The 19,358-nt window shown below is 37.7% G+C and overlaps 2 protein-coding genes across 2 annotated transcripts in view; both read left to right on the top strand.

The window, feature by feature from the left end:
- Positions 1 to 5,055: 5,055 nt before the first annotated feature.
- Positions 5,056 to 7,980, top strand: LOC121639495 (claudin-15-like). Its single transcript, XM_041984775.1, has 5 exons — positions 5,056 to 5,381; positions 5,687 to 5,851; positions 6,103 to 6,184; positions 6,270 to 6,377; positions 7,490 to 7,980. Exons 1-5 carry the CDS (start codon positions 5,165 to 5,167, stop codon positions 7,584 to 7,586), a joined length of 669 nt encoding a protein of 222 aa, XP_041840709.1. The 5' UTR covers positions 5,056 to 5,164; the 3' UTR covers positions 7,587 to 7,980.
- A 3,412-nt stretch (positions 7,981 to 11,392) lies between these two features.
- LOC121639274 (dnaJ homolog subfamily C member 3-like) overlaps positions 11,393 to 19,358 on the top strand; it is a 26,595-nt gene continuing 18,629 nt past the window's right edge. Inside the window, exons 1-6 of the mRNA XM_041984433.1 lie at positions 11,393 to 11,413; positions 13,579 to 13,612; positions 17,766 to 17,874; positions 17,994 to 18,113; positions 18,239 to 18,344; positions 18,437 to 18,557. Of these exons, the coding sequence (XP_041840367.1) occupies positions 11,393 to 11,413; positions 13,579 to 13,612; positions 17,766 to 17,874; positions 17,994 to 18,113; positions 18,239 to 18,344; positions 18,437 to 18,557 (511 nt within the window). The remainder of the gene's footprint in view (positions 11,414 to 13,578; positions 13,613 to 17,765; positions 17,875 to 17,993; positions 18,114 to 18,238; positions 18,345 to 18,436; positions 18,558 to 19,358) is intronic.

Genomic DNA, 19,358 nt, shown 5'->3' with positions numbered 1-19,358 from the left:
AATCTAAAGTTCAAGAACTGTTAACCACAAAACTTAAGCTGAATGTACCTGTCAAAATTGAGAGAGCTCACAGGGATGGACAGTTCAGGGGAAACGTTTTAAGAACAAATTGCTTATCCTGTTCAGAGAAAAATACCTCAGTTTTTTAATACCTCAGTTTTTTATTACCGAGGATTACTCTGAAAGAGTGAGGAAGAGGAGAGCTGAATTGTTGCCAGCTATGAGGGAGGCACGAGCAAGAGGAGATTATGCCGTCATCAGCCATGATCTACTCATGACTGAGGAGGTCCATTAATTACTGTGTGTTTGATCATTTTAATTTGAACTGGGAGGGTCGTGACACTGAAACTACTTCTAAAAAGGGTTAAAAATTGTGCATTTTAAAGGTCTGAGTTGGAAAAACAAAGTTGATGAAATATCTAATTTAATTAACAGTCAATGTGCTTGTGTCAATGTTTCAATGACTGGTTGTCAAAATCATGTTCATTGAGAAAAAAGTGAAATAGCACTGCACTCATTTCCAATTTAACCCAAATGGTGAATGAGCTAACTGGAATATTCTGCAATTTTGCTGGCCAAACATCTACTATGTGCATTGACCACATATTAACAACAAAAGTGAAGTATGTTCTAAAGCAACATCTGCTCCCATTGGGTTTAGTAATTATAATATTGTTGTCATTTTAAGAAAAACATAAATTCCCAAAGCAGTGCCTAAAATATTATTTAAGAGGTCATAAATAAGGTTTTGTGAAAACGATTTTATGAGAGATATAGGAAGCATTGATTGGAATCAGGTGTTGGCACTAAATGAGGTTGAAAAAGCTGTTAAATTATTTAATGAACTATTTCTCTCTGTTATGCACCGTTACGAAATTTTCAGTAAGAGCTACTAAAGCACCATGGATTCATAGTGAACATAGAGACTGTATGACAAAACAGGACAAGCTGAAAAAGGCTGCTATTGATGGAACTGAGAAATGTCAAGAGTATTGTTAAATGAGAAATAAAGTGATTAGGCTGAAAAGAAAGAATAAAAAGGTCTATTATCAGAATAAAATTCAGTAGAGGAGGAATGATGGTAACAGGCTGAGGAATACCTTGAATGAAATAATGGATAGAGCTACAAATGTAACTCCATCTTTCATTGAAGTTAATGGACAAAAGCAAAGGACATTGCAAATCATTTTAATGATCACTTTTTAGATAAAGTCAATAAATTAAGCATAGACCAGAGTTCCTCTGGTGGGCCTAGTCTGTCATCACAAATATGAACTAATTCTATCATGAAGAACAAGCAGTGTGTACACTTCAACCTATAGACAGCAGAATGGTGACTAAACTACTTGATGGGTTAAAAAATATATAAATCATCTGGTTTGGATAATATGGATGGATGTTTGTTTAAAATTGCTTTTCCTGTAACTGCATTACCAATATGCCATATATTAAATTTGTGTCTGAAGTTTGGCGTTTTTCCCCTAGGTGTGGAAATCTGCCAAGGTTGTGCCCATTGTAAAAAACAAATAGGAGAGTTTATCACCTGCCAACAACAGACCTATTAGTGTCTGCCAGTAAGTTGGTGGAAAATGTAGTGTTTGAACAGATTTTCAGCATGCCAATGGCAGACCATTCAACTTACACAGCATAAACAGAATAGGTTGACATGGTTATCTTGTATAGATAAAAAAAAATAATGGTTGGAACTGTATTTCTGGATCTAAACGCTGCATTTAATGTTCTAGACCACAATTTATTACCTTCAAAATTAATTGCATATGGGTTTAGTCCAACAGCCATTAAATGGATAAACAGCTACTTATCTCATAAAATGTGTGTGCTGTTTAATGGTTGTTTTCTTGCCCTAAAAAACTTCCAGTGTGGATTGCCCCAGGGAAGTTCCCCTGGATTTTTGCTATTTTCAATCTTTACAAATTACTTGCCCTATATTTCGGACAAGTGAAGTGCTTCGTTATTTGCAGATGATACAACTGTTCATTTTGCAACACATTTTAATCTGAACTGCCACTATTACTTGACTGGATGGATTAGAGTAGGCTAATTCTGAATGTAGCTAAAACTAAAATTATGATGTTTAAAGGTCCCATATTATGCATAATTCACTTTCTAAAGGTTTTCTAACAGTCATATGTGTCCTTATAGCCTGTGTATGAGGCCCAAAAATTTGAAAATTCTGTTACCTTTCTCACTTGCTTGCTCCACTTTTTAGAGAATGTGAGCTTAAATGGGTGAGACTGAGATCTTTCCCTTTGTGACCTCATGAAGGGAAATAAGCACTTCCCCTGGTAGTAAAAGTTGTTGTTGACCTGTCCCCCTGGCTATCTGAGCCTGCCCTTTAAAATCACAAAGTGGGCACCAGCAAAAGTGGAATCAGACACAGAAACAGCCCATTCTAGGTAGAGCTCACTAGAGCCACATTTGGAAAGGCTAAAATTAAGGACAAAGGCTGAATTTGGGGTTGGTCCTCTGACACCCATATGAAATTGTTGAAAAAATGTATAATATGGGCCCTTATAGTTAATGGGTATCCAAATAAGGTATAACGAATAAACCACTAACATCCCCAGCTGATTTTTTACATTACAATTATCTTTGTGTTCTAAATCTTCTTATCAAGCAGATGTTGTTTTACTTTTATAAATCTATTTTATCAAATACATGTTGCATTTTTTAGCTGTTCTAACAGAAAATAATTTGGGTATCTCTTCTTATTACACACAATAAATTAAAAAGCTCTATTAACAGAGTGAGCAAACCCTGTTCCCCATGTTAAGGACAAAGAAATCAGATTTAAATAATTGATAATAAATAATTAATTGAAATATGAATATCTCCATTGTCTTTTTGGTGTCCAGGAGTGATGGTGGTGTCGTGATCTCTGTTAGAAAAAAGAAAACTATTGTAATGTAAAAATAGTCATAACAGTTAAAGACTTATCCAACAATTTATGCACCACTGTTTAAAAAAAAGTTTAGTAATGCTTATAGATGTATGTAACAATTTATAATAATTTAAAAACTGAATTATTTAAATTATATATTTGAAAACTGTATGTTTTTCATGTTAAGACAGCAATAACTAAAAAGATGTTAAGAAAAGTGTAACATGAAAACTGGGAGTTGTATTTAAAATTAATACAGGATTTAAAAAAAACATTAATATTTATCAGTCTGAACATTTGGTGAATAGTTTTTGTTCTATTTTGATTTAAATAAGGGTTGAAAATGTAGGGTAGAAATGAGCTCTCGAGCAATTAAAATGATCAATCTGATAATCAATAAATTTCTCAATTGACAGAAAATTTATTTTTGTATTTTTAAGCTTCACTTTGTTTTTTCTATTTTTTCTTTAAATTAGTCTAATAATCTGGACAAGTTTAAATTGTTGATTGAATGAAGTAAACACTTTGTGATTGATCTGTTTTGGGGCTTTGGGTTTGCTAAATACTTTATATTTGAATATTTTACCTACTAATTGATTAAAAAGAAATTAAACAACCCACGTTATTTTTAAGGAAATAATGATCTCATGCTGTAGGTTTGTTTTTAAATAGTTAAAAACTCTTGCATCTGCAAAGTACTCCTGTATTTTTGTAAGATCAGTAAAATCTTGCATTGCAGCAATATTGCTACATAAAATAAATTACATAAAATCATTTGACAGTCACAGGAACATTTCTTTCTTGTAAATACAGTTACTTTTGATATTCAAAATTTCCTTACATTATTATACTTATGATCTACTAACATTACCTCATTTGTTCTAAAACAGTAATAATTCCTCCACTGCCGGTTCACCCTGACAGAACAAAGTTTACACTCACTAATCAATTAAAGAAATGACTTCCTGATTCATAGTGGACTTCCTTTAAGCTGGATAGCTAACTGGATTTTAAAATTTTTTTACAGCAGAAGAATCCACTTTGTGACTTATATGGATCGTTTTCATAAAGTCTGTGAAATGTGTGTGTTTCATAATGACTGCAGTTAATTCTTATCTTTTTAATTAGTTGTCTCATTTCCTAGATTATCTTTTCAGACTACTATCTCTTTATCGAGGGCAAATATTTCTGCAAATGATCAACACACGTCATCTTTAGAGCAAAGACTTGTTAAACAAAGAAATCTAAGCAGAAAATTACCTGCTGGCCACCTTCTGTTTTCTAACATAGAAAATTGAGTGTTGAGTAATTACCACTACCACAATCAAGAAAACAAACTTTGATCTGTCAAGTAAAAACTCGAATTGACTTTATTGTTGGTCCGTTTTCAGAGCCCCATTGTTGACCATTAAAGCAAATGAGTTTGCTAGTTCGTGTATCTTCTCACATCTATGCACCTGACAGCTTTGGGACCTCAATGTGGTCTGGATTTAGCGGAAATGACCCACTAGCTATCAAGAGGATTATTGATGACCTCAGACAAACACCGAAACTACGAAAAGGACTGGGAAACATTGGACTTTAGTCTGTGGTCTATTGTTATGAATTGAAATGAAACCACTTCATTGTTGACATGGCTCCAAATAATTGGGTGTGATACTGTCCTTGTGTTTTATGGACCTGAGACATTCAAACCAAAACAATAAAAATAAACTAGATAAAACACTCCAAAACTTGGGAGTGTTTAGATGCAAAAATCCACATTGAGGGGAAAGATACAGAAAAAGGAAAATATAATTGTTGTGATAGATCATAATCTGGGATCATTTATTTATTTTGCCCTGCTTGTCTAAATTTACTTATATTAATAACAACTTTTTATATTTCTTTTTAACTAAAGTGCTTATATGTGTCAAATAAACCTAATCAAAAACATTTACCGCATGGTCACCTTAAAAACGAGATGACCATTGGACCCTGAGAGTTAGCCGATAAACACCTGTTCAGTTTCAGGGGTGTAAAACGCAGTAGAAGGAGATAGAGTTATTTGAAAGAACAAGACAGAGGGGAGTGGGAGGAGAAAGAGTGGGTCATATAAATCATTATACATATCTGCCGAGTGAGACAAATCTCACACTCTGGCAGACACAGCACACACTCACATGCTCAAGAGTTGGTCTGACCATAACTAATTTTACCAATTTGTAAAAGAAACTTGAACCAGGATATACTTTTGGTTAACTGCCACACCGAGGAAGGGTCATGGATCCGATTGTGGAAGTAGTGGCATTGTTTCTGGGGTTCGTCGGATGGGTGATGGTGGGGGTCACGCTTCCAAACCGTTACTGGAAGGTCTCCACTATAGATGGGACTGTCATCACAACCTCTACTATTTATGAAAACTTGTGGATGTCCTGTGCCACAGACTCAACTGGGGTGCATAACTGCAGGGAGTTTCCTTCGCTGCTTGCTTTGAATGGTATGTTAAAAAAGTAGAAGTAAAGAAAAACTAAATTAAAAACAAAATAAACGCCATCTAGGTCAAACACAATGTTTAAATAGATCTGATATGTTTTCTACTTTTAATCATTTTATCTTGAAAGAGTTGTTATGGGTCAGAGGAACCTTCTGTCGTTACACTTAAACACTTTTTCTTTAAACATTCATTTCAAAAAGAAAAGAAAAGAAGTAAAATCTTCAAACTGGGTTCACATGTTAAACACCTTTTTACAAACAGATGACCACAGTGTTGAACTGAGTGGCTTTTCGTGTTTATCATCCCAGGTTACATCCAGGCTTCTCGTGCTTTGATGATCATCTCGATAGTGTTGGGCACCTTTGGACTGGTGGCGGCTCTGATAGGAGTTCAGTGTTCCAAAGCAGGAGGAGAAAACTATGTTCTCAAAGGGAGGATTGCAGGCACTGCCGGGGTCCTCTTTATACTTCAAGGTAATAATTACACTAAAAAAAAAAAATGCCTCTAAAATGTAAGATCAATCTGATAATTGTGACCTGCTGATACACTACACTATAAATATAGTAGATAAAGGAACTTCCCAGCAGGGTAATGAATGATGATCATGTTTTATTGCACAAAGATGCCTGGTTTCTTTCCAGATTTTATACTGGTGTTCAGCTATCTGGCAGCTCCCCCTCTGCTTTCTCAACCATTTAAAAAACCTTTTTTTTTCAATCCACAGGTGTGTGCACTATGGTGTCAGTGTCCTGGTATGCCTTCAATATTACTCAGGACTTCTTTGACCCTTTCTATCCTGGGATAAGGTAAGGTGCTGCCAGTGGAGGTGGTGTGAGATAAAAAGATCTTGGGTTAAGTATTGGCTGACAATAACTCTACTCCATGTTGCAGGTATGAAATAGGAGAGGGGCTCTACATCGGATGGTGCTCTGCGATCCTTGCCATTGCCGGAGGGGCCTGCCTCACGTGCTCCTGCAAGATGGCCACGCAGGAAAAATAGTGAGTTCTCAGTGACAACTTGATCTCTTTGTGTCTGGTAACCATAGTGTCCATTGTATACAGAGTCAAAGATACCCACATGCTTGCGAAAAGTGTTATGCCACTCAAAATAGTCAAAGGAAGCCTTGTAAGGCTCTAGAGCTTTATATGGCTCTCTGGCAACCAGTTGTGGAAAAGTTTACCTTACCTTTGAAATGTAATCAGCCACTATCTGACAATCACAGTCATGTTTCTTCGGTGGAACATAAAAGGATTAAGTAGGTTTAGTAATCTGTAAATGGGCACAGGTGAAAGTAACAAGGCCATCAAATGGGTGTAGACTATGTGGAGTTTCAAAGTGTCAGTGTTTGGCGCCCTCTAGTGTTCAGAGCTGAAAAGATGCTGTTGTCTTTCTGAAGCGATGACAAAAATGAATTCAACTCACACGTTTGTTTTTTGGGGATTTTTTTGTTTTGTTTTGTTTTGTTTTGTTTTTTTAGTTTGTTAATTTTTGTAAAATATAGATATTTTTCAGATTTTGGATAGTACAAGCACAAATTCATGGACATATTTTGGGGGAATTGCAACCATTTTTATTCAAATCTTATTCCAAGAGCTCAAAAGTAATTGGACAATTAATGTTGCAGTAAATAAAATGTTTGCTTTAAGTACTTTGTTTTAAAAAAAAATCATTTAGTTTTCTGTGACTCGTTTTGTGGTTGTTTTGTGTCACATTTTAATCACGTCAACTTGTGTCATTTTTTATGACCAGCATTATAGGAAAAATGTCAGATATAGTGAATAAGATTTTGTGTATTCAAGTAGTTTTTTTTCATTAACTTACATGTCTCATTTCATTGTTTGTTTATCTCTTTATTTATGCTTCTTCTGCACTTCATAGTAGTTGTTCTATAACTCTTTATGGGACAAACGTTAGGATTTCAGACGAAGAACCTCCAGACTTATTTGGGCCCATGGGTCTGTGTCCAGTAAGCTCTCACAGTCACTTTATGGGAATTAATGGGAATAAATGACTAGCAAACCCATCCTTGATGTTATCAGTTACACCTTTGCTTTTGTCTCTGTAACAAGTAACAAGCCTGACACATGTGTTTAATGTTCTTGTTTTGCAGCCCTTTGCCTTACCAAGCCAGGGGAACAGTATACTCTGGCGCTGCACAGAGCAGAAGCGCGGCTGCCAGCACTTATGGAAGAAATGCTTATGTTTGAGCAGGATATAGGAACCAGAAAGTTACACTTTGCATGGACCTTTTTGTCCATGATAACTGATAATATATATGAGATGTTTTCTGAAGCACGTAAATTAGCACCGCTGCACTGTATATAACTGCAACATCAAGAGTGTATTCTGCAAAAAAAAAAAAAAAACCTGCATTGAGGTGTCAGCACTGATGCTGTAAATATTGTACAAAGCTACACTGCTCAGCAACATTCCTGTGCACAACCAGGCTGAATGCTTTTAATGAATCTTGTTTATCCACTGTTAAAATTCATTTATAGTCATTCACTCAATTTCAGATATATTCATTCACAAACTATCTGCGTAAACATGGCCAGAGATTTGTGAGGTCAAACTGGGATGAATCACATATTATTTGTGTCTTGTCTTGTACAGTTTTGTAGAATACCTTTGAGAGAGGTTGGAGGGAAAATTACATTGTTTTACATGTAATTTTTTTTTAATCAACTACACACAATAAAATGTTTTATGCTAAATGCTGCAGTTTGACTTTTTGTTCTTGTATCTTTGGTACAAATAATAAAAATTTAGTGTAGTGTTGTAATGATTCTGAATTTAATTAATATTGCATGCCTAACAACATTTAACTATTTAACTCAAATGCTGGGCATACTGATTGTATAAACAGCTCCAACAACCATAACACCTATTTTTTATTTATTTATTTATTTATTTTTTCTTTCTTTTATGGCAACTGTTTTTTCTGCTCCAAACAATTATGGCAATAATATGCTATCAGTAATATTTCTTAAATTTTATTTAATTTCTGAAGCTCATCCTCAGATCCTCCACTTGGTGTCTCTCATGACCCACTGAGGAGTGCTGACCTCCAGTTTAGGAATAACTGGCTTTGAGGACACAGAGGTTTATTTAAATAAATTTAGTTTTTGAGGAATGTGTTTTTTAAAAACTCTTAAAAGTTAAATTTACAAAAATGATACACGGTCTAAATAGTGAGATAAGAAAATCTTTAACCCAGTATTGGAATAACTATGTATAATCAATTAATGTTCATTAGAATTTTAGTGACGTTTATTTCCCAATCAGATGGCTTTCTCATTCCCGGTAATTGACAAAATGAGGCAGAGGTGGCAGACCTATGTTGGTGTCTCATTCAACACCAGAATGACAGTCATCTCTGTATCTCTTTCTCACAATGGACTCACATTGCATTGAAGTGTCTGATTCTCAGCATTTCATAATTAGAATTAATTAACATAGCAGAGATCATGATTATATGTGGCTGTAGCTGTAACCAGACTGCTACTTGCTAAGAGTCAGTGAACTTTAGACTCCATGTATGGACAGGGTCATAGGTTCCTAGTAGAGGTCCATAATAGCCTTGTGTGAGTAGTGTAGGCGCATTTAGATTTTCTCCATATAATGATCTGTGTTTCTAAGCTCACTGGAATGTTGAATTGCACTCATGAAATTCGAAGCATACAAACCTTATAGGGTATACAGTGTGTGCAGAATTATTAGGCAAATGAATATTTTGATCACATCATCCTCTTTATGCGTGTTGTTCTACTCCAACCGGTACAGGCTTGAAAGCCTACTACCAATTAAGCATATCAGGTGATGTGCATCTCTGTAATGAGAAGGGGTGTGGTCTAATGACATCAACACCCTATATCAGGTGTGCATAATTATTAGGCAACTTCCATTCCTTTGGCAAAATGGGTCAGAAGAGAGATTTGACAGACTCTGAAAAGTCAAAAATAGTGAGATGTCTTGCAGAGGGATGCAGCACTCTTAAAATTGCCAAGCTTTTGAGGCGTGATCATCAAACAATCAAGTGTTTTATTCAAAATAGTCAACAGGGTGGCAAGAAGCGTGTTGAAAAAACAAGGCACAAAATAACTGCCTATGAACTGAGAAAATCAAGTGTGAAGCTGCTAAGATGCCATTGGCCACCAGTTTTGCCATATTTCAGAGCTGCAACATCACTGGAGTGCCAAGAAGCACAAGGTGTGCAATACTCAGGGACATGGCCAAGGTAAGGAAGGCTGAAAAACGACCACCACTGAACAAGACACACAAGATAAAACGTCAAGACTGGGCAAAGAAATATCATAAGACTGATTTTTCTAAGGTTTTATGGACTGATGAAATGAGAGTGAGTCTTGATGGGCCAGATGGATGGGCCTGTGGCTGGATCAGTACAGGGCAGAGAGCTCCACTCCGACTCAGACGCCAGCAAGGTGGAGGTGGGATACTGGTATGGGCTGGTATCATCAAAGATGAGCTTGTGGGACCTTTTCGGGTTGAGGATGGAGTCAAGCTCAACTCCCAGTCCTACTGGCAGTTTCTGGAAGACACCTTCTTCAAGCAGTGGTACAGGAAGAAGTCAGCATCGTTCAAGAAAAACATGATTTTCATGCAGGACAATGCTCCATCACACGCATCCAAGTACTCCACTGCGTGGCTGGCCAGAAAAGGTCTAAAAGAAGAAAAAATAATGACACGGCCTCCTTGTTCACCTGATCTTAACCCCGTAGAGAACCTGTGGTCCCTCATCAAATGTGAGATCTACAGGGAGGGAAAACAGTACACCTCTCTGAACAGTGTCTGGGAGGCTGTGGTTGCTGCTGCACGCGATGTTGATCGTGAACAGATCAAGACACTGACAGAATCTATGGATGGCAGGCTTTTGAGTGTCCTCGCAAAGAAAGGTGGTTATATTGGTCACTGATTTGTTTTTTCGTTTTTGAATGCCAGAAATGTATATTTGTAAATTTTGAGTTGTTATATTGGTTTCCCTGGTGAAAATAAATAAGTGAAATGGGTATATATTTGTTTTTTGTTAGGTTGCCTAATAATTATGCACAGTAATAGTCACCTGCACACACAGATATCCTCCTAAGATACTAAAAACTAAAAAGAGCCCCACTCCAACTTCCAAAAATATTCAGCTTTGATATTTATGAGTCTTTTGTGTTCATTGCGAACATAGTTGTTGTTCAATAATAAAATGAATCCTCAAAAATACAGCTTGCCTAATAATTCTGCACACCCTGTAGTGTTGCATTTTTCCTATACTGCTCTCGGATTGGTTCACTTGGAAATTCAGGAATGTTCTTTGTCTAAGGAAGTGTATATAAGAAGGGCTAATACAGACAGCAGTGGGTTTTCACATTGACCAAGAGATCTCCAGATCTCCACAGATCTGTTTAAGATGTCACTCTTTGTAATAAAACTTTTTTTAATATACATCAAGCCGGCGTCCGGAGTTTTACCTCTCAGCTATTTTTGAGGATATTCGCTGCCAGATTTGGACCTATATTTACAAAAAAAATTTTAACTTTTTTATGTTGTTTTGTATCACATGTCCAAATTTTCTTTGACAAAGTAATTCGGAATAGAATACACACACACGGGCATGTCCTTATCGTTCCTACCCAATAAACCCGCCTTATTAACAATTTAAACGGTTTTGATTGGATTCGCGCTTGTGTTTCTTGCTACCTGATTGGCTGTTACAGCTGTCAGTCACTTTGTTTTCAAAGCTACCACTTCTGCTAGTGTCAATGGTGCTAACGTGGTTGCCTTTAGTCAGAACTTCAGGATTTAAGAAAAGAAAGGCATACATCAGGAGTTATTTTAGAGTGACTCTATGTAAAAGTTTAAGTTACAAATAAATTATTTTCCAATTGTGTCATTAATAGTGGTGATAATAGCAGCAACTAAGCCAAAACATTGTTTCCTTATCTTGAATCAATGCATTATTTTGTCAGAATCAAAGCTGCAGATAATTCGGAGAGAGGAGGAGATGATGAGGAAGGTGAAGAGGAAGGTGAGCTTAAGTTCTCAGAGATGTGACTTGACCTACATAATCGATTCAAATCTAAGGTCATAATACCACATACTGAAGTTTTTATCTGACCTTCACATAATATTGTACAGTCAAAAAAAAAAAAGTTTGATACTGATACGTGCAAAAAAGAAAAAAGGACCATGATAATTTTAAATAGGTTGCAATTAAATTGAGAAAAAATTAAAATAATTGTGAACATTTCTCTTAAGATCACAAACGCTATGCAGTTGCAATTAGTCAAAGTGATCATATAAAGATTTTTTATTCAAAATCCTTACAGCTATAAGGATGATGATGCGCTGCATAACAATGGCTTATCATGATTAAATATATATATTATATGTTATAACAATTATCTGTTAATGGTCACATTTTCCTTCAAGGTTTCATTAAGTTGAATAATGTAAGTAGTAATTTTCTACTGATCTTACAAAAATACAAGAGTACTTTGCAGATGCAAGAGTTTTTAACTATTTAAATATAATCCAACAGCATGAGATCATTATTTCCTTAAAAATAACGTGGGTTGTTTAATTTCTTTTTAATCCATTAGTAGGTAAAATATTTGAATATTGTAAAGTATTTAGCAAACCCAAAGCCCCAAAACAGATCAATCACAAAGTGTTTACTTCATTCAATCAACAATTTAAACTTGTCCAGATTATTAGACTAATTTAAAGAAAACATCAAACAACAATACTGCCACCTAGTGGAGACTCCGTAGCATAACTATCATTACGTCCCCTTTCTACAGTTGCTACAACTTTTTCCCCCAAGTCCTTTTCAACCAAATAGAATAAACAACAAATAACAAGGCACACAACTTCTGCTGCAACTTATACTTTTTCCATAAGTCCCTCAGGTGGTTTTCTAGGTCTAGCAGACCTTCTAAATGGTTCAGTCATTTGAGCAGATGTCTGAGGCTCTGATTCCTTTGTGTTTGATGTATCACTGTGTTTGTCTGTTTTAGCCTCAAAAGCATGTTTTTTGAATAAGCTGCGTGCGCTTATGCCCAAGATGATATTGTTCGATGAAATCATGATCTTATTTAAACAAAATGACTTACAAAAAAACAAAAAACTGAAAAAAAATAAATAAATCATATGCACTGCCTCTAGCACCACATGACAGCACCTGGGTCCAACTGGACTCACAGCAGTCTGATCTTGTTTGAATTCCTGTTGCGTTGTTCTTACTTTTACAAATATAAGTCCCTTTGGATAAAGTGTCTGCTAAATGACTGTAGAATAGAATAGAATAGAATAGAATAGAATGTTTTTCAATGTCCACAGGTTTTTTTAACAGACTCCATCTGTTGCTCCTCACTTTTTGTCTGTCCTCCATTTCCATGACATAAGATCTAGGCCCAACTTCACACAGTTCACACTGAGCACAGTTGCTTTCTTGTCCTAGCCATCCTGTCCCTCAATCCTCACAGTGTCCTTTTCACAAAGAGGTTCCAGATGTTTTGTGGCTCTGTCATATGCTGTCTTCTTTCTACGTTTCAGCCTCTTTTTGTTTTCACTCCAACTGTCGCAGTCACGTCCATGTTGTATTTGTGGTAGTGTAGTGTGGAGTTTACAACACATTAGTAGCTCAGCAGGGGACGCTCCACTCCAAAGGTGCAGCTTTGTAGCTTAGTAAAGCAAGGTGTGGATCGGTCTTACCGTCTTTGGCCTTTTTTTAGCAGCCTCTTAACGATCTGTACTTCCTTTTCAAATGGACAATTAGTCTGTGGGTGCAAGAGTCTTGAGGTAACATGTTTGATTCCATACTGCTTGGCAAACTCCTTAAACTTCCTACAGTCATATTGCGCATTGTGGGATCCTGTGTCTGGCAAAGAACCCCTTCATGTGCACAATAACAGACTGTGCGGTGGTGCTGGAGAGTTGTACAACCTCAGGATAGTTAGAGTAATAGTCAATAACATTAAGATAATTTGTTCTATGTAGATGAAATATATTTGTGCCCACCTTTTGCCAGAGCGCAGTGGGAAGGTCAGCAACCAGCATTGGCTCCCTAACTTGTTTGTAGTGGTGTTTAGTGCAGATTTCACATTTCTGAATAATTTCCTCAATGTCTTTGTTGATACCCGGCCAGTAGATTGCTTCTCGTGTTCTCTGTCTTCATTTTTCCACTCCTAGGTGTCCTTCGTGAAGATGTATGTCCTGGTGCATGGTTTGAGGGAGAACAATCCTGTTCTTTCTCAGCACGAGGCCATTTGATATACACAATTCTGCCCGCACAGAGAAAAACTGTGGACTGACTCCTTTTGACCAGCCCATGTTTACACATTTAGAAACTTTGCTTAGCACTGTGCCCTTTGCTGTCTGTTTAGCAATTTGTTGCAGCATGGTGTCTGATGCAGGCAGTGAAGCACTGTCCATGTTAATATGTGCTTCAGCCTCTTCTGCTGTGGTGCTTTCAGCCATGTTACTATTGGGTTCTGGTGCTCGAGATAGCATGTCAGCAAGCACCAGCTTCTGCTGTGAATGTGGGCAGTCTATGAACATAAGTGTGAAACTTCCCCCATCCAAACACTAGGCTCAGTGTCTCCTTTTCAATCTGCGTATAGCGCTTTTCAGTCTGTCATTGCTCTCGATGCATATGCGACAGGTTGCCATTTTTCTTCATTTTTTTCTAGCAGTACAGCATCTAGTCCATCTTTTGATGCATCAGTGGAGATTTTGGTTGGCTTTGTTGGATCAAAGTAGGTTAAGACTGGTCCAGTTCTCTTTCGTTCTCTCCATTCCTGTTCATGTTTTGTTGTCCACTGAAATTCTGTATTGTGTAGCAGTTCTCTGAGCATTTGGTCTTAGAGGAGAGGTTGGGTGTGAACTTACCCAGGAAGTTAATCATCCCCATTGCTCTCAAAACTCCTTTTTTATTAGATGGGGCTGGCATGTATAGCTTGCACTTTTGTTTTGTTTGGCAACACTAATTTTTCTGTGAGCTAGTGTCCAAGGAATGTCATTTCTGAGATTCCAAAAAGACATTTCTCTCCTTTTAGTTTAAGTCCATACTTTCTTTTACTCTTTGTAACAGTTTCTCAAGTCTCTCATCATGTTGTTTTGTTTCCCCAGACAACTAAGTCGTCTATGTACACTTGTGTTCCTTCCAAACCTTCTATGATTGACTCCATGGCTCTGTGAAAGATCTCTGGTGCCAACTTGATCCCAAATGGAAGCCTTAGAAAATAGTAACGCCCAAATAGTGTGTTAAAGATGGTGTACCTGCTGCTTTCTGGGTCCAGTTTCAGCTGCCAGAACCTGTGTGAGGCATCTAGTTTGCTGAAGTACTTTGCACTAGCCATGTCACTCAGGATTTATTCACGCTTGGGGATTTGATAATGTTCTCTTTTAATGTTTTCATTCAAGTCTTTGAGATCTAGGCAGACACGTAACTCAGGGGAGTTTCTCTTTTTAAACCAAGTGATGGAATTAACTTAATCTGTGGGCTCTTCCACTCGTTCAAAGACTCCCATCTGTGTCACTCTGTTCAGTTCCTTTTTTAGTCCAGCTTTTAAAGGTGCTGGCACTCTCCTTGGGGCATGCACTACAGGTACAGCACTTGAGCTGTATTTTATATGTGTAAGGCAACATGCCATGTCCGTTGAAGACAGTAGTGTATTTATTCACTATACTTGTACTACCTTCGTTTGTGACAGTCTCGTGTATAAATGGTCCAAGTTGTCCCTGTCGATCTGGTAGATTTTTTTAACTAGTCCAAGGTCTTCTGATGCTTTGCCACCTAGAACTGATTTGTGTTCACAAGTTGTGTTGTTTTCCTTATGCAGTCACTTTGAACCCTTGTTTGTATGGGCTGATTGTTATATACTTTACCAGCATTTCCTTGTTTGCAACTCTTCTTGGTTTTTCAGCAAGTGATTTCAGATCATTTTCATTAATCAAGTTGGCTCTGGCTTCAGTGTCAATTTTAAAGGTTACTAGAGTCCCATTAACTAACAGAGGTGCAGTCCATTTATCATCTTTTACTGCACGTACAGCATGTTCTGTGTCACCTGTGTTTTGAGGTTGCACATAGTTTTCTTCACATGACACTACTGTCCATGAAAAATGTCTCACTCAAATCATCCCTGTCATCTGAGTCTTACTGTCCTGCACAGATTTTTTTCCTGGTGTGGTACATCTTCACATAGTGATTTTGTTTCTTACACTTTGCGTATGCTTTCCCATATGCAGGGCATTGTCTTGTGAGTTTTCACTACACTTCTTACAACTTGAACTTGAACTGAGCTACCTTTTTCATTGTCACTACACTGGCTCATCTTGTTGGTTACATGGTGCCGCTTGAAAAGTTAGTGCATGCTGTTTTGCTAGTTCGCTGGCTTGACATGTTTTAATGGCACTTTCCAGTGTGAGATCCACTTCCCTCAACAGCTTTTCACGTAGCTTCTTCTCATTAGTACCAAATACAATCTGATCCCTTATCATTGATTTCTTTAAATCACCAAAGTTAGAGGACCGTGCTTTTATTTTGAAATCGTTCAGAAAATTATCAAATGACTCACTCGGCTGTTGGACACGTGAACAAGATACATATCTCTTATATGTTTCAGTTTTCTTTGCAAGACAGTGCCTGTCAAATTCTTTATGACTTCCTCAAACATTTCTTTATTTTTGGGTGTATCATTAACAAACGTGTTGAACACTTCGATAGCCTCTGCTCCAGCAATGGTTAGCAAAACAGCTATTTTTCTTTCAACCTCCCAGCGATCCACTCCAACCACAGCAATGTAGAGTTGAAACTGCTGGTACCATATAACGTTCTGTCTTCTGTTATTCAATAAGTACTCTGGAACATTGTTGTTACTGGCTCTCTCCAGCTAAAACTGTTTATTATTCTTCATCCATTTCAACATGGCCTCTATACCAACATTAATGAACAATACTGCCACCTAGTGGAGGCTTTGTAGCACAACTATCATTACACCTACCAATGTGAAAATCAAACCTACAGCCTTGATTAAATGCTTGTCAGAGACATTAGGCAGATCTCTGCTGTTTTGATCCAGCTGTGATCCAAACACAGCATACTGTGGTAGCAGCAGTAGGAGAGCAGGTCTGCCTGAAATGTCAACTCACTCAGTTTAAAGACAACATTCAGGTCACGTGGCAGAAAATCCTGCCTGATAGAGAAGAAACTTGCTGCATTCAGTAGAACCTTTGGCTCAAGAGACAATGCTGGCTTAAATAACAAAATAGATTTTCAGTACTGTGAACTACAGAACTGGTCCTCTGAGATGTGGGTCCCAAGGAACTTGAAGCTGGAGACACATTCAACAGTCATCCCGTTTAAGTGAATGGGGTTGTGCGTGCTTCTTCTCTTCCTCCTGAAGTCCACGATGAGCTGCTTTGTCTTGCTGGTGTTAGATCCATGTACAGGTTTGCAGTCATGGGTGAAGTGGGAGTAGAGAAATGGGCTTAGCACAAAGCCCTATGGTACAGTTGTTTTCTGTTAACTAATAAGTAAAATTGTAGTCAGGTCAAGCACTGTTGCTGTAATTATTTTATTTAAGCAAATGTTGTAAATCATGAGGAAGACAAGTCTGTCCCTCCTTTTTCTTTTGTTTTGGCAAGATGATTAAGACACTAACTGAAAATTGGAATCTACCTTAAACACCAGCACCAGCGCTGGAATGTGATCAGTGTGGTTTTCTTTTCTTTTTTTTTTTTTTTTTTTTTTTTTTTTTTTTTCCCACTATGCACAACATTTTGTACATCTGTGCAGAGTACTCCACATTGAAAGAGGTGAATTCCACAGCAATAAAAATACAAATGCCAAAATGAGATTATAAACATTGCTAAACACATCACAGTCATGTGATTTCTTTTAACTGCAGTATCAAACTGAAAGCAACTTTAGAAAACAAATAATAAAATGAAAATGTTGAAAAAACAAAAGTGTTAGAAAAATTCTCAATGAACAACGGACACTCAGATCGATGAGAAGACACAGCTGTTTACTGCAACTGCAGGAGTTCACAACACAGCCAGAAGACAAGTTGGACACAGGCCAGCCGACCATGTTAGAAGTGGTTTCCAGTCTCAGGACACATCTTTATATACCCCTATCACCTCCTGGGAGTTGTTGTCATGTCCACTGGTGCAGGACCCCATTTTCAGGCTTCACGTTGACCAACCACAGTAGGAGGGTAACAGGGTCTTTAGATGTGTTTTTACAATTGTGTTCACTCCCAGAGGTTTACCTTAAAATAACAATGTCCTGTGAAAACAGATCTGGTCACAATCTTTTTCTCACAGATAGTCACTAACTCATCAATACAGTCAATACAAGATTTTTCCATCAGGAAGTTTCCATGAAGGTAACACCACACACAGCTTCCGTGTTTATTGCTTATTGTTTCTGAAGCTCAGCTTGCTGCACTACAGCCTTGGGGAGCATCACGAGTCACTCAAGTGAGCACCACACTGACAGCAGAGACATGAAAATGATGTGGTTTCCTTCTCAAGAGCTGTGCTCTTCTGTTTTGTCTTGCTGTTTCCATTAACTCATTCGTACCTTGTTTCCTATGCAGCCACATCAGAGAGTGTCTAAAGCTTGACCACGATGATAAAGAATGTTTCAGCCACTATAAGCTGGTGAAGAAGCTCAGCAAGCAGCTAGACTCAGCAGAGGAGCTGATTCAGGAGGAGAGGTTAGTATATCTGTGAGATTAGTGCACTTCCATCTTCTCAGCATGCAGATCATGACGGACACTTCAAAGTATGTGTTGAGGCTTTGCCAATTTCTCCATGTAATTGAATTACTCCCTGTGATTAGGTATCAAGATGCCATTGATAAATATGAATCGGTGACGAAGAGACATCGTAATGTCCTGTATTATACCAACCTGGCAAAAGAGAGGATCTGCTTCTGTCTTGTCAAGGTGACAGAAGGAAAAATGTCTACCTATTTAAAACGCTAACCAAACGATTGACAGTTTCTCCTAAGATAGCTCATGTTTCTATAAATTTGTAGCTCAAGTTGGCTACCGAAGCAATAGATGTGTGTTCAGAAGCCCACCAAAGAGATCCTCGCAATGCCAACATTCTCAAAGACCGAGCAGAGGCCTATATTCTTAACCAGGACTATGAGAAAGGTAAGATGACAAACCAAGTAATTACAATTTAAAAGGAGTTTTATTTTTATTGCAGTCAGAATCCCTGTTTTTAAGACCCTGTTTACACCTGTTATGGGTGCCACTCATTACGGACAGCTGGGACTTGTTCTCCATGCAAATTCCTGGCTGTGGCATCCGTTCTGAGTGGCTGGAGCAACTGCACCCCAGTCTTCTCCCCGTTGATTGGTTCCACACTCGGCCAGTCAAACTGCAGCTTTGGGGAAAACCAGGAAATAAAGAGCTGCTGCAGTGTTCAGTCGTGAGGGAGAAGCGGGCTGCACAGGCTGCTTCCCCTCACCTTTAGATGAGAGACGCTGATTAGCGCAGGTGGCCTCTTCTCTTTGTGTTTGGCAGAGGCACGGTGGCATGGCTTTTCTGTGTGTTCGCTGTGCTATGGTGGTCTTTTTGGGTGCAAGAGTATTTTGTGTTTACAGTGGGGAAACCTGGCTGTTTATGTTCCTTTAGGGGACTTGGTTATAGTCTTGGTTGGTTTGGACTCACCTTCGTTATAAACACAGTTTTGGTTTAAGCTTTGCTGCACCCTTCGTTTGTGTTCTGCCATTTTGTTCTGTGTTGTTGGTTTTTAGTGTATTGGGTTAGGTTAGGTTAGGTTTTTGTTTGTGGCAGAGGTCAATTAGTTTATTGGAACTGCTGCCCTTTCTTTTGTTTTATCACCCTGAGTTTTGGACACTCCTTTGTTTTACTCGGTGGTTTTTGTGTATGGTTTTGGGTTAAACCTTTTTTATATTTTCAGCAGTTTCACTAACCCCAACACTTGTT

This window comes from Melanotaenia boesemani, chromosome 5 (genome assembly GCF_017639745.1).
Source record: "Melanotaenia boesemani isolate fMelBoe1 chromosome 5, fMelBoe1.pri, whole genome shotgun sequence".
NCBI lineage: Eukaryota > Metazoa > Chordata > Actinopteri > Atheriniformes > Melanotaeniidae > Melanotaenia > Melanotaenia boesemani.
This window is presented reverse-complemented; position numbering and strand designations above follow the sequence as displayed.

Bases quoted from the DNA above. Each gene is read 5' to 3' on its own strand.
- LOC121639495 (XM_041984775.1), top strand. From the start codon at position 5,165: ATGGATCCGATTGTGGAAGTAGTGGCATTGTTTCTGGGGTTCGTCGGA. The intron at 5,852-6,102 runs GTAATAATTACA...TTCAATCCACAG, and splicing joins GGTCCTCTTTATACTTCAAG to GTGTGTGCACTATGGTGTCA. The intron at 6,378-7,489 runs GTGAGTTCTCAG...CTTGTTTTGCAG, and splicing joins ATGGCCACGCAGGAAAAATA to CCCTTTGCCTTACCAAGCCA.